General features: G+C 34.5%; 1 protein-coding gene across 1 annotated transcript in view; it reads right to left on the bottom strand.

Annotated features, from left to right (window-relative positions):
* The window catches only part of LOC142338478 (uncharacterized), a 39,980-nt gene extending 26,641 nt beyond the window's left edge, over positions 1–13,339 (bottom strand). Inside the window, exons 1-6 of the mRNA XM_075388253.1 lie at positions 12,637–13,339; positions 10,135–10,237; positions 6,699–6,859; positions 4,045–4,171; positions 1,830–1,967; positions 1,232–1,364 (exon numbers count right to left, since the gene is read on the bottom strand). Of these exons, the coding sequence (XP_075244368.1) occupies positions 1,232–1,364; positions 1,830–1,967; positions 4,045–4,171; positions 6,699–6,859; positions 10,135–10,237; positions 12,637–12,782 (808 nt within the window). The 5' untranslated portion in view covers positions 12,783–13,339. The remainder of the gene's footprint in view (positions 1–1,231; positions 1,365–1,829; positions 1,968–4,044; positions 4,172–6,698; positions 6,860–10,134; positions 10,238–12,636) is intronic.
* Between the last annotated feature and the right edge of the window lie 1,822 nt (positions 13,340–15,161).

Below are 15,161 nucleotides of genomic sequence, written 5' to 3'. Positions count from 1 at the left end.
ATTGATATACAGAAACAAAGCATGATGACAAAAATTTCTCTCAAAAAAATTGCGCACCATTAAGCAGTGTATGTCAGTTGAAAAGGACCAAAATAAAAAAATCTAACTGATTTTTGATAGTGGTTTAAGCTCCTCTCCTGCAGCTAGTCACGTGGTCTTTACATGTCAAAATTGCATCTCTGATTGGTTAAATATAAATATGTTCACAGAATGTGAACAGTTTTCCATAACGTCACTTTTTCATTGTAAATTTGATGTCATGGGAAGTTTTGTTAACAATTTAGAAGTATAGTCGAACATTCTGACAACAGGTTGAATTGGCAAACCAATCGTAAAGTATCTGATGTAATTTCTCCAAGTCATTTATAACTCGTAACACTACTGCGCTGATGGTGACGTAATTCGAGTTTGAAATTCAGTTTTACTTCATGTAGGATAATAACGAACTAATAGTAGCTACTAATTATGTAATTTAAAGTCAATTCAGCTTCGTTATAATGTAGCATTAAATTTTGCTTTTCACGCTAATCTACCATGCCAGCTTGATCAGGACTTGAATTGATTTGGTATTAGTGAAGCATAGCCGCCATATATACTGGTAATTTTAGCCAAAAAAAAGTGTTTCAGAAACTTATTTTGCTTCAGAAAACGTGTTTTTTAAGTATCTTCATAGTGAGAAAATTACCTGACCCAATTGTTGGGTTTCAAGGTTTTGGTAAAAATCAAATAACCAGAAAATTGTAATAAAGGGACAATCTGGTTTTCTTTGCATTTGTTACTGTTTCTTATCCGCTGTCTTATGGAATCACCACATACAATTTATGCTATCAGTTTTGAAAACTTGCACTACTGTAGGAAATTTTGACGACTGAAAGACTTCATTTTATTCACCTTGCTAATAAAATTCTCTGCTCCACTTACAAAAAACTTTTGCTTTATACGTAAAAAGACTCTGCTTGACCAAAAATGCTATTGAAAAGATTTTTGCTGTGCTTCAACTATGACGTTCGAACGTGTAATTTTAGTCAATATTTGCCCCTCTGCTAGAATTCTTAGTTCCATTGATAAGCTAGATCTAGGCTATGTCATATGTTGGCTTTTCGACTATCGTCTTTTCCAGCCCCAGTACTTTCTATGACCATAGGTAACGTTATAGTTCAAACTCGATTTTTTTTGATCTGCCAAAAGGGATCCACTTATTCCTTTATCTCCTATGACTGCGTAACAATACCTTCTTCCTCAGGCATGTGGTGGTATTTGAACCAAGCAGTCATCTGCAGCTGAATGAAATGGAATCCCTCAACTGGGTTCCCTCTGACGTCATCAATGCTCGCTCTCAACTCCAATGGAGAACCACGGGTAACCTAGAGAGTCAACAGTGACAAGCTAACCTCAATGAATGTTTTGTATGTTAACCTCATTGAACAAGAAATATCGTCATTGATTTTTAAAGGCTTTGTCCGCATGTGTGTGTTTGTGTGTGTGTTTGTGTGTGTGTGCGTGTGTGTGTGTGTGTGTGTGTGTGTGTGTGTGTGTGTGTGTGTGTGTGTGTGTGTGTGTGTGTGTGTGTGGAGGGGGGATGGGTTGAGGAAAGATTATGCGAAGTATGCGGCAAGGTGTATCCAGCAGTGTACATTCGGAAGTGTTTTTGATATTGTTGTCCATGCAGCCATAACATATGACAAAGACCTAGTTTGTAATGAAGTGGGAAATGTCAGTTATTATAAAAACATTCCACGTTTCATTTTATTGCGCAATATTTTTGTGCGAACTTAGACTGTACCTTTGACTGTCTTTTTATAATTAAGCAAATCGTATTGTTGGTTAACCTTCATCATGTTTTTATCCAGAGTTATTCTGCTGGGTTTGAATTTGGCAGAGCCCTCTAAAAATTCTCCTTCAAAAACAGTTTGTCCTTCGTAGATCAGGCGTCCATCGCCGTGATATTTGTCTTGTTTCCACAAACCCTTAAACAAATACATCTTGAGAGATCTAATTAATTTCATAATCGCAAACGGTACATCAGGGTATTGATGACGCCTTGTTTCAGAATTTTTATGTTCAGGAAAACTGTTGTAATTTAATGGGAATAAAGAAACCGAAGGAACAGAACTCTTGTAATGTCACATAAACTTGACTCATGACATTGTCACTAAGTGAAAATTAAGATTCCAGTCTAAAAAATTTATTTAAGGCTTTTATTTTTCAAAACACCCCGAAGCTCTAAAAATTAAATAAATCATCAGTGGTCATTGTCTTCCTAAACAAAGATTTTTTTGGGCAGACAACTTCTTAAAAAATAACTGACAGAAAAAATATTACAGCAACCAAAACGAGAATAAAAACTAGATGTTTTTAGAGCTTTATGATGCAGTTGATCCGGATCCCAATGACACTTTCATTTTGTGCTGCCCAAACGCTTCTCTTTGAAGTTTTCGTGATGATAGTTGATGAGAACGAAGCAACGGAACTAAGAAATTTTTGCACGATATCGATCACTCGACAGAAAACAGAAGAACAAAGCACTCCTAGCCACTTTGTTACTTAAAAGAAATCAAGATCTTGAATTTATGGAACACTGATTTTGTAGCCAGGACAATTTATTGTCCAGAGCAAAATGAATTTTTCTTTTCTTTCAAGATTGTGTGTGTGTCTGTGTGTGCGTCTGTGTGTGTGCATGTGTGTGCAAGTGTGTGTGTGTGTGTGAGAGAGAGTGCATGTGTGTGTCTGTGCGTGTGTGTGTGCGTCTGTGTGTGTTCGTGTGTGGGTGTGTTCGTGTGTATGTGTCCGTGTGTGTGCGTGTGTGTTTGTGGTGTGTGTGTATGTGCATGTGAGCGTGAGCGTCTATGTGTTTACGTGTGTGTTCCTACTAAAATTCAGCACATTTTCAGCACAATTTTTACATGATTTTAGAACTTCAGAAAAAGAGAAAATCTGCGCATTCGGCATATTCCTTCCAGAAAAAATTGTACGTGTAATTTTATTGCTCACTGGTCAGCATGTACTCTTCTTCATCTTTTGCAATTCTGAAGAGCCATTATTCAATCAAAAATCTGAGTTTTTTATTAAAATTGTTTATTCATATTTTTGGAAAGGAGAAGAACTGGAAGGCGTCACCTTTTCGTCATCCCTAACAGAAAGAAGGAAGACAATTGTACTTCAGCTACTTAGTTTCATTCAATCAAGTAATGTCGCAAAATGCTCCAGTTGTGATTACTGCTTTATCTTAAAAGTTGTTGAAATTCGAAATGAAGTCTTTTGATAGTTTTCCAACAGTTTTCCAAAGTTGGACAACTCTGATGCAATGCTGTTTAGTCTTACTCAGACGCAGACAAAATCTTTTAAGAAAATCCGAATTTACAAAAAAAGGCAGACATGTGAAAAGATTTTTGCTTCACCTTTGAAAAGACCGCGCTCGACTTCTGTCGACAGTCGCTGAGAAAAGTATTTTTAAGGGTAAAAATCTCACATAAATAATAAATATCCACTTAGTTGATTGATGGGCGCTGAAATTATGAAAAAAAATCAGCAGTAATTATGTGATAATTGTGCAAGATATATACGCTAAAAATACTTTCTATCAGCGACTGTCAGCGCTCATAATTTTCAGTAAAAAATCTCGACCTAGGTCACTGGCAGCGAGTGTGTCTTTGAAGTTGACAGTCTAAAGTTAATGTGATAAAACTTACATTACCCGGGCTGCTTGTTTCAAAAAGTTGTAACACTGACGTCTTTTCTGTTTATTATTTTCTTTAATAGGGGTACTAAAGAGTCGCTGTAAACATTTTCTTTCAAATTTTGATTGCATTATTTGATGCGTCAAAAAGTACCCAAGCTGCTCCCTTCGTTAAACATTAATCCTTTACAATCAGACTAGACTATAATCATTCAGTATTCGAAAGATAATCATTCAGTGATCCGAAAGGTAGACATGATAATAATAACTGACCAGAGCATTCCCAATAATTGCATAGCGTTGAGAAAGCGCCTCCGCCTGAGCTCTTTATTGGAACAATGCAGTTATTTTTTTTCAACTCAACTGACATGATATAGCCATGACTCATTTGTGAAGCAGAATGTGCCCCTTCCCTCTTTGCAGTTGTGAGTGAAAGAACCCCTGTAGGTCCCATCTAACTGGGTCAACACTCCCTTTCCATGCATCTGGTTATAACTGAAAAATATAAGAAAAGAAATATTTTCTGCAACAGCTTCTCGGTCAATAAAGACTGTATGAAACCGAAGCTGACTTCTCCCAACTAGTACCCATACGGCTCTTAAATGTACAAGCCAGCAACCAAGAGGCAGCAGAAGACAACTAGCGCAACTCCGTTCAGGCTTCAGCTGAGGCAAACAAGACGATTGAGGCAAACAACAACAACAACAACAAGCCAGCAAAGATTTAAACTTTTCAATTTCAAAATTGATCTGCAAAAATCGTAAAAAAATATACTTAGTTCAGAAAACGTCGTTTTTAAGCGTAAGAAGTTGTCGGTATGCTTGGTTTCAAACCACACGAAATCATGAACAAAGTGACTTATGAACTTGAGTTCTCATGATCACATCAAGATTCAGTGAGTGTGATTTAATGAACTGAATCCCATTAAATGTTCTAAACAAATCTTTTTAAATTTAATAACATGAAAAACAAACAAAAAATTCATATTTCCTCGCCTAGTTTTACAAATGAGCTGAATAAACAAGTCAATCACTTTTCAGTTTTTTTGAACAATTTATCTCCTAGAGGTATGTTTGAACCTCCTGCTATTAGAAAGCTATCAAATCTTTTGACTGCAATATTAAAAAAACTGAAATTTTTGGTACGGAATAAAACGCTGATTTCTTAAGATTCAAAACAAACATACCGAACCTAAGAAAACAAGTGTTCCAACAATTTCCTTGCCTCTTAAAACGAAACAAAACAAACATTTCTTACGTTTGAAACTGAGCATAACAAATCTAAGAAACCAAAAACACCTACGAAAGCCGAGCGTACCAAGTAAATTGAACAATACGACAATTTCTTACGTGAAAAACCGAGTATACAAAAGAATATTTCAGTCGTTTTTAATCACTTCTTGACTAGGGATAGAAAATTATCATAAATTTGTGAAAGAAAAACTACAAAGTTTTGTGTTCGTTTGAACTTTTATATGTGGATCTCTCTACGTGGAGTAATATTTTACTCAATGATATGATAATTATTGAAACCTTAGACTTCAGATTGCAATTGAGAACAAGATAAGAAAAACCCATTAAAACAATCTTCAAATAAAAAAGTTTTACTACTGCCCCGAAACAGAACCTTATTGTGACAACGAGATTTGTAGGACGTTTTAAGTACCACAAATGATGTCCCAACGTAAATAAATGGAATTGAGCAAAAAAGGTTGCTACCAACTGAACGTTAACGGTACCACTCTTACTGATGATGAACTTGGTTTTCTGATGTTATGACTCATTTCATTGTTCGTCATTTACATGGACCGGTCAAAACTGACCGAAAGAAAACTAGCCAAGCAGAAAGTTCCCCTGAACTGTGGCATGGAAGAGAAGAAGTGTGTCACTATTTGAAAAAAATTGAACCGAGATAACAAGGAACTTGAAGGATCTCAACAAAGTATCGTGCAAACAGATAGTATTTTCATATTACAATAATACTAGTATTTCAATCGTTCATCGGGATTATTTCCAAGCATAGTTGGGCAAATAGGGCAGCAAAAGACAGAAACCAATTCGGAGAGCAAGGTTCAATTATATACCCGAGTCAAAAACAAAACTTAATCTTGTCAAACCTTGCAAAATTCGTGCAAGGTTCTTACTAGACGTTGTTAAATCTTACAAGATTCTTACAGGATTCCTACAAAATTTCAACAAGATTAATTTCTTTTTCTTACAAGTTTCTTGGAAGATTTTAAGATTTACAACTTTTCTTGCAAGATTTTGCAAAATTAATTTTGAAATTCAGTAGAACCCTAGGTAAAAAGCACCCAAGAATAGCCGAAAGTGACCTACCCTACATTGTTGGAACACATATACGAAAAAAACACTCCCCTACGTCCTATACTATATTAATTAAAGGATTTTAATTTAAAGAAAATTAAAAAGAAGCATCACATGGGCATCGTATTATCAATCTATCACAACAAGAAATTTTTAATTTCATATGAATGCGTTAAATTTATTTTTCTACGGGATGGTGTTGTCAAGTGCAATAAGTTCCTCATTTTAGCACGTTTTAACTTTTTTTATCCTAATGACAAGATTCTTCCAAAAGAAGTTAATCTTGCAAGATGATTACAAGAACCTTACAAAATTAACTCTGTCTTGCAAGATCTTGCAAGAATAACTCTGTCTTGTATGATCTCATAAGATTAACTTTTTTGCAAGAATCCTGCATGATATCACAAGAATAGTTTTTGCTTTCGACTCGGGTATACGGGCATGTCATAACCCGTAATTTTTCTTTGAGTTGACCATCAGGGCTCACTGCATTGCTAGTAAAAGATTTTTTACGATATATTAAAAAAAATGGTATGCAATAAAATGTGCTATAGTGTTCTGCAAGAATTTTTTTATTCAAGTTTTCCGAGGACATGCAATCTGTTAGGGTTGCGACTCAAAATATTTTTGCTGGCCTTTGTTGTGAGTTGTTGACGCAGAGAAAGCTTTCGGTTATGATTCAATGTAATTGGACTCACCTGAAATCGCCTTTGTAGTGACTGCCGTCTCTGAATCTGAGAACTCCTTTTCCGTGCTGATCTCCCTTGAGAAACTGTCCGTTGTACTGCAACTGCTTCCTACCAGGGTCCAACCAACGCTTCACGAAGTGGCCATTTATCTCACCATTGGTAAAATTTCCCTATGGTTGTAAGCAAAAAATTTCTTTTCTGTTTGCCCAAACCCCCTCCCCCAATACGTTATGTACCACCTAGTTGCATAGCACGTGAAATTAGATAGTAAAAAGTTACGAAACGTTAGACACGTGTGCTTTGGGGGTTGCAAAAAAGATGCATCTGCTAAGCTGGTGCAGAAGGCACCGATAAACGAAAGAGATCACAAAAAGTTTAATTAGTAGAAAGTTCTGTGGACAACTGTCTGAGGCATCAGCAAGCCTGGGTGGCTTTAAGTTGTACGAAGTAGGATTTCTGGCGCTTCAATTATCTCTACGCCAGGGTTAGTTCCGAAATTTAAAAAATAAGACAACGTTTTTTTGCAAAAGTTCGCAGATCTTTTTTGTTTAAGACAAATCTCCTCAAGAACTTGATAAAAATTTAGAACCTATTGTGCTTCCCCCCCACCAGTGTTTTTACGACCCCCCCCCCGTTACTAATTTTATGTTGTTATATAGCACTGTACTATGTAAAAAAATAGCAGGTACGCCTCTGGTAAGTCCACTAAGCTGGGGGGGTGCAAACAGAACACATCTAAAATTTACATACCAAGGTTCACTATTATCCGGTTTTCGGTGGGACACTTCAAGAAATAGCGTATAAAAACTACTAAAAGATGTTTTGAAAGAGCTAAGTTCCCGATTATTTTTGAGTGTTTAATGACTTTTACCAGTACAAAAAATAGCTATGCCTTTTAAAAACGAAAATTAGCAAGAAAATACAGAAATATTTTTTAAAAAATATAAAAAGTTGTTTTTTTTTGTTTATATTCAGGAATTTCAGCAGCTGTAATAGTTGGTAATAGTTATAAAAAATGAAATTTATATTTTCTATGCATCTACTTATCAAAATGAGAAAGTTCTAGGATTTCTAATTGTTGTTTGGAACAACTTTGTCGTTTTGTACCGTAAAAAAAACAATTGAGAAAAAGTTCAAAATCGTCAACTGAGACCGGAAAAAAATGTCAACCGATCTTAAACAAAAAAATCACCTCAAACGGAAAACAATTGTGCAAAAACATAGCATCTTACATGATCAATTTTTCGGCAAAACTTCTAAAAAATGTTATTTAAAAAATCCAAACAATTGAGGGTACTAACTATATACATGAGGATGTTCTGATGATGTCATTGCTTTTTTTCTGTTTCACTCTTGATGTCTGTTTCACTCTTGAGGTCAAAACTACCTGTAGTTAGTGCAAATTGAAAAAAAAAGAATCGACAATTATAGAAAAATTTCCAAAATCCTTTTTTCATCAAGTCTATAGAAAAAATTAAATTTCGTTTGCGGCACTGGAATTAGAAGTTACATTTTCAAGCAATACCAGGAAGCTCTGAAATGCGCATTGCACATACGTTTCTGACCACGTTTTCATCCAAAATTAGACTTTATTGTCTGCCAATTAAGGACGAGATGGGAAACTTTCAAAAATTTACGTGCTGTTGGGAAAAAAATAGGTGTGAGAATTTTAAAAAATTTATAAACTAAAACCCACTAAAGGATCAAGTGATGACGCTTTAGAGAAAAATGATCGGTTGAAAAACCAACAAGAACCGCTAACTTAAACCGTCGACTTAAATTGCCAAAAAAATTCTCGGGTGCTCCTTGCATTAAAATTACATCATTAAATTTTGAAAAAAAAACACTAAAAAGGATTACTTATTTCACTAAACTGAAGATAGCAGACGCCTTGTCCAAGGTACACGTCGAAAGAAAAAAGTGGATAAATTTTACAAAAGAAGAAAAAAAATAAATGTAATCAAAGTCATTAAAGTCGATGATTATGAAATAAATGTATTGAATATTTTAATTGAAATTGCGGATCTATTCTGTTTTTGTCCCCAGTGTTTTTTACGCCCCCAGTTACAAATTATATGTTATTAAACAGCACGTTACTATGTAAAAAAAACGGCACGTGCGTCTGGGGGGCGTAAAAATGATAAGCCCACTAAGCGGGGGGGGGGACAGAATAATAGATCCGAAATTTTTTTATGAGATCGTTGGTTAATGTGACAAGGCCATAATATTTCAGATAGAACTTTTGAATAACATTTGCCTATTGCTCCCGATTTGAACGTAAGTGGCGTCTCTTTTGATGTAATTAAAACCGACGTTTCTCTAATTAGCTTTCAAAACAAAAAAATTGAAGCAACTAAAAAGGACAGGGAGCTCTACAAACCGAATCCTTTCTGATTCTAAAAATAAAAGTTGAGACCAGGACCGGCCTTGATATTTCTGCGTGTCTATTATCCAGAACCTAGCTTATTGCAAAGTTTAGCTAAGGAATGTTAAGTTATCCAAACTAATTGATGCAATTTTGATAAATTCTGACTTAAAATAGCCGAAGGCCGTTAGAGTTTTTTTTCCAGTACAATTTCTTATAGAAATTTGAAGCAAAGGAAGACCCCCATTTGAATAAAAAAGCAGGGTCAGATATTAATTGGTCTGCATTTCCGCCAAATAAGGAATAAGTGGGTTATTGTCGCATTTTTGGTGCCATTTTTCAACTTAAGCCAAAAAATTAGCCAAAGAAATTAAATAAACATTTAATAAAGATTAAACATTAAATAAGAATTTAAATAAACATTAAATAACATTTCAACAACTCTCTTATATCTAAAAATTGTAAGCCAACAACACTTTCCCCAACAATTTTTACACATCTTAGCATAATTGGCGAAAAATAGCAAAAATTACGGAAAATGTGATCGAAAAACAAGGAAAGCAGCGGAATTTTCAGAAAAATTAAATTCTCGAGAACTTCTAGGAAAAAACGGAATTAAAAACACTCTTTTATTTTATTTTCTACTTTTTAATGATACCACTGAAAACTCTCTATAATCAATATAGAAATTTGCCAAAATCGACTGAACAATAAAAAACCGGGCCCAGTTGAGCATATAATGTTTTCAACCCCCCCCCCCCCTCACTAAGGTGATGTCGGAAAAAATATGAACTTTTAAACTTTTAAACACCAATAGCCAAGTGCGAATACGAATTTGTCAAGCCAAGATGAGATCCCGGACTATCTTCAGGTTTAAATGTTCTCATCTACGCTGAAATTACAAGCTCTGTTCAACCGCTACAGCGCAGGAAACTCTGACCAAGGTTTTAATACTGTTTTACTAAGAAGCCATTTTGCCCTGGGTCTTTTACTTAATCAGTTTTTTCACCACAGACACAGAATAAATATCAAATCATGCATGGCAATCGGTGCGAATAATCCTAGTATACATTGACTGACCTCAATAGTGGTTCCATCTTTGAGTTCAAGTCTCCCTCTGCCATCTTTCTTTCCATAGTGGTAGATTCCATCAAAAGAGAAGAACTGGTTGTCGTACGTGTATCTGAAAACCATGCTGATTATGTCTAAAAATGATGTGGTTAACTCAAACAGAAATTTCAGACAGAAAAAAAGCAGAAAAATACAGAATAATTCGAACAGAAAAATACGAAGTTGCCTTTCTAGTTAAGTTGGAACTATTTAGCTATGTACGCAACAATTACAAACAATTCCCCTCGTTGTTCAAAGCCGATATTTTTTTAATGAAGCACGAAAAAATATTTATGTTACTTGAAATTTATTTTCGTATTTAAATCTTGAACTTAACTTTGTTCAGAAGTACTGCACTCAGACGAAATTATTTTTTAAATATAATGAAAAAATTGACAAAAAAGGTTATAATGATATTGGTCTTTGCATCATACATGCCACAGGATTGATCAATTTTAGAAATTTATTCGAGAGTCTTAATTTGTCAAAGGAAGTTTTGTTTTTCAAACTTTTTGTCATATTTTACACTTCACTAGAATTTGCTTCGGAAAATAAAATAATTGAATTGACCTTTGATTTAGTATCAAAAGGACCAGAAAACCTCAAATTTTGTGCATGAATCGGTGCACTTCCAATCAAAAATCGTTCAATTACTCTGCTTCAATGCTTGCATCTTGAAATCTCGTGAGCTCTTTTTTCCGTTTTCTAAATCATTTTTAGTTTTTCTTGCCACATGAATTTTAAACTCTTCTCATAAAGTTGAATCTGGGTTCAAATTCATAATCAAAATCCAATGATTTTTAAGTGCATCAAATATCATTGAACTTTCTAATTTAGGTGATTTACACAAGACTCTTGCTAAAATGTCCCTTTTTTCTTGTTAAGGTTCTAGCAGTGAGACTCTGTAAAAGCTTCCATCAAGTCTGATGTAACTTTTATAAACGAATTCCCTTCAAAGTCATGAGGGCTCCTCCGCATCCCTTCAATTTATCTCCCCTATTACATGCACGGACTTGAGTCTTAGAGCAATTCAGCGCTGAACCAGCACATTTCAAGATTAAAAAATTATTCAGTTCTGAAACAATGCATCTCAAGAATATTTTAAGTATCTTTATGTGCAGTTTCTCTTCATTATGATTATATTGAGGTGATAGAGATCGCCAAGGCTAAGTTTATTCTGTATAGTCTGAAAATTACTCTTATTAAGTCTGAGCAAAGTAATGTCATACTTTTGTAGCTTATAACTGGTAATTACTATAGTAGTATACACACTATTTATATAAATGCTAGTTTATAGGCAATTAACACAAAGCCTATTTAGCTTAGTGGTTACGACTTGCTACGCAAATTAAGTGTTACACTTATCCACGCGGAAGTTCAAATCGCATATAAACCAAACTTTGTTGGCGGGAGTTAAGCTGAGCATATTGTTTTTCATGCAGTAATTTTTACTCAAAAATCAGACAGGCCATTGTAAATTTTGACATGAACTGAGTACTTGCCATCTCAACAAACAGAATATCTCTAGGCTCATTCAGCGCTGGTTTAGTCTGCCACCAACCTCCGGGTATAACAATAAATTTAGTGCGCAAAAGATACATAGGTTAGACTTTAATATAAAACAAATCAGCTCCAGACACGAGGCTCTGCTAAATTTTTAAGGTTCCCGTAAAGGCACATAACTCATCAGTTTGTTCACTTTGAGAAAAAATTCTGCAGTAGAAGAGAGTTTTGCATCGTAGTACTTTATCTCACAGCCACATATTTAGACCTTAAAAGCTGTCTTGTTATATTTTTTAAAATCTTTCGTGACTGTCAATTTATCCTCTTTGTCACAGTTTTTCGCGTTGCGTTTGAACAATTGCGCATTTAAAAATAGAAATTCTCGGAGAACAATTTTTAATTTTTCTACCTCCAAATATCAGCCTTCAAATTTGAGCAGATTTCTATTCCGCTAACCGACTAATGTTGGCATTTTTTTGTTCTCTAAAAAAATGGGTACACATTTTTTATATACGAAATACATCATACTTTCCGCGGACAATCTATTGCAGTCCACCGTTTGTGTATGATTTTCGCGAATTGATAACCAACATTTCACCAAGTAAGATTGTAATTCCTAAATTCTGACCTTCAGTGCCCATTTGCCACCAGTCTGGGCAGTCTTTCTATTAATTATGTTATCTAGGCCTTTTCGACACTTGGCTTTTCGTTCTGGAGATATGATATATTTTGAAACAGAACAGCCCAATAAAATTTTAAAAAGACCGCAATTAATTTTTTTTACAAAAAAACATTTTGCACATGAAACGGCATCTCAATATGGAGCGGGCTTTTTCTGTAAAAACTTTTAAAAATATTAAACTCTAAAAAAAGAATATGAGCTTTTGCTGTTTCTCTCCGCGGTGCAATAGCGGCGACTGTTCTTATGGTCTTGCTGTCTAAAAAAGGAAGTCCCGGTTAGAAACGTACTTTCCCATTCCATGTTTCAAGTAGGATGGCATTGGAGTTCGCTCCCCCTGGTATCTGCCTAGAATTCCACTTCCACTTTTAGACCCTCCACCCACAGTTGTCAGGCTGATATCAGAGGAGGTCAGACAATGCTCTAGAGTCTGCATTTCTCAGCAGTTAAAACCAGTAGTAAAATATAAAAGAAAAGAGGTAATTTATGCTCGTGATCGGTGGGGTTTACGTCTGGGTTTAATTTGGCTAATTTTACCTCAGCTGATTTGAGTAATCACAGGAAAAGTATACAATTAGCAACAAATTATGCCAATTTTAGGACCAAAAATTCTTTGTTATGCGGTCTTTATTACTTCAAATCATTGATCAAAAATCACTTTTTATAGCAAGCATGAATAGCTAAGAATATAAGACCGATAAAAATATAATATTAGTCGATACTTTATGACTTGAAGTAATTTATGATGTCACTAAATTATCATGAATTTTATCATCATTACTCAATAATCGTTTCCATTATTAGGAAAACAAAACGCATGCTACAGCGCAACTCTTTTAAAGAAAATTATTCAATTTTATAATTTTTTGGTCAACTCTTAAAAGGTCGTGCTTGCAATCATGAAAGTAAAAACAGTTCTTGAAGAGATACAAAATCGATCAAAATAAAATCTGATAATCTGAATTAAGTTAGCAATGACCTGTTACACACAACACGAATGAGTGGTTACAAATGAACGTGTTATAAAAGTCATAAACAACAATAAACTGTTCCATATTTGTGTCCAATTTGATTCATATCATCAAAGCTCACCAGTCATGCAGAGACAAAAAGACTCCTCTTCACTTTGGTATTAAATAATAAGCTGACTTTTTATAATTATCTTGTTTATTGTCTTTATATGGCTGTTGAGTTGTTCAACAACTTATTGGCTCTTGGCATATTACAATTTGATCAAAATACAAAACCTCGCGAACACTTGGGGGGTCGCAAAATGACATATGATATTAATTTTAAATTTGAAGTTTTAAATTTTTCGAGAAGGATGATTTTATTCCTCACTTAATACATCAAAATCAGAATTTTCATATGGCAAGATTCTGACAAATGCTCATCAAAAAGTTTCTGCTATGTAACGTCTCAGCAGAAGTTTTACACAACACAAATTTCGCCTCAAGTGAACTTTCTTTTCTTGTACGTGTGTGTATGTAATCTGAAAAGCCACTTGCAAGAACGTAAAAGATCATACGTAAGCATACAATATATCTAGATTGTGCGCCAGAAAATTGATATTTTAGTTGTATAAAATGATTAAAGCTGGATTATTTCATGTGTATCTATTTTTTGCAAATGCTCGACATTTAAATGTGACAATGTTCTTATTTTATGGTCTCAGCAATTGAAAATTTTGTTGAAAATTTCTCTTAGTTGTGCAACTGTTGCTATGGGTCTTGTTCTGTTCATTTCAGTTCACAGGGAACAACTATTCATTACATAAAGAAACAAGTCATTTTAGATAAATTTTTCCGTACTTTCAGTCTATAGTGTCAACTTCCTAAAATTGACCCTACCATTGTTCGGAATTTCGTGTATTCAAAACGCAGTCCAGAAAGAGTACTTTGACTCGGAACAGTCCCAATCAGAGTAATGTAGTCTTATTATAAGAGGACGGTACTGAGCTCAAAGATCAGCTTTTGTCTCATTAGATTTGGCCAAGATCTCATCATGGGACTCATCATGTATTAGGTTTGAAATCATTCAAAACTTTCGTTCAATGGCAACAAACCTATCAAAGATTAATCCACAAGATCCATAATTCATGGAAACCCATCTGGATAACTCTATATTGGAGAACATGTGTGTTATAAACGTAGAAAAAAGTATCGGTATGTTTGGTTTATTTGGACAATAGCAACAAAAGCCCTACGCTTTTTTCTGCAGGATCCGTCTGTTCTGTTTTCATACTTTTATAGCAGTCTTAATGTTATGTTCCCAATGCAATAACATTATGAGTATAAAATAACCAACTGACTTCTATCAGTGTTCAACATAAGTGGAACTTCAGTAAAAAAAAATTGAACGAAAAAATTGCTGAGGCTTGTCAACAAACTACGAAAGAAGCGTCAATGAAAATTTTGCAATTCGTGAATCAAGTTCCTGGAACAATTATAACAGAAGTTGCCCATACACTCTAAAAAATGTCTAGGTAAATTTACCTGCAACGTTTGCAGGTAAGCAAAATTGCAGGTAAAATTACCTGTAAAATTACCTGCAAAAAATTGATGCGTGCAATTTACCTAGAATACGTTACCTAGAATTTACCTGCAAACTCAAACAACATAACTATATTAAGTATGAAGCTCTAATTGAAAAAAAACATCTTAAAAAATCTTATTGAAGTTTACATAATATTCCTCAATGGAAGATTAGAAGGAAACAAAGTCAGTCCGAGCAGAAAACTAGAAAAATTCAGCAAAAACTAAAATGCCCTATATCATCTTTAATCCTTGCTGTCGGTAACTAGTTTTTGGCGTGC

Source organism: Convolutriloba macropyga, chromosome 4 (genome assembly GCF_964194025.1).
Source record: "Convolutriloba macropyga chromosome 4, txConMacr16.3, whole genome shotgun sequence".
Classification (NCBI taxonomy): Eukaryota; Metazoa; Xenacoelomorpha; order Acoela; family Convolutidae; genus Convolutriloba; species Convolutriloba macropyga.
This window is presented reverse-complemented; position numbering and strand designations above follow the sequence as displayed.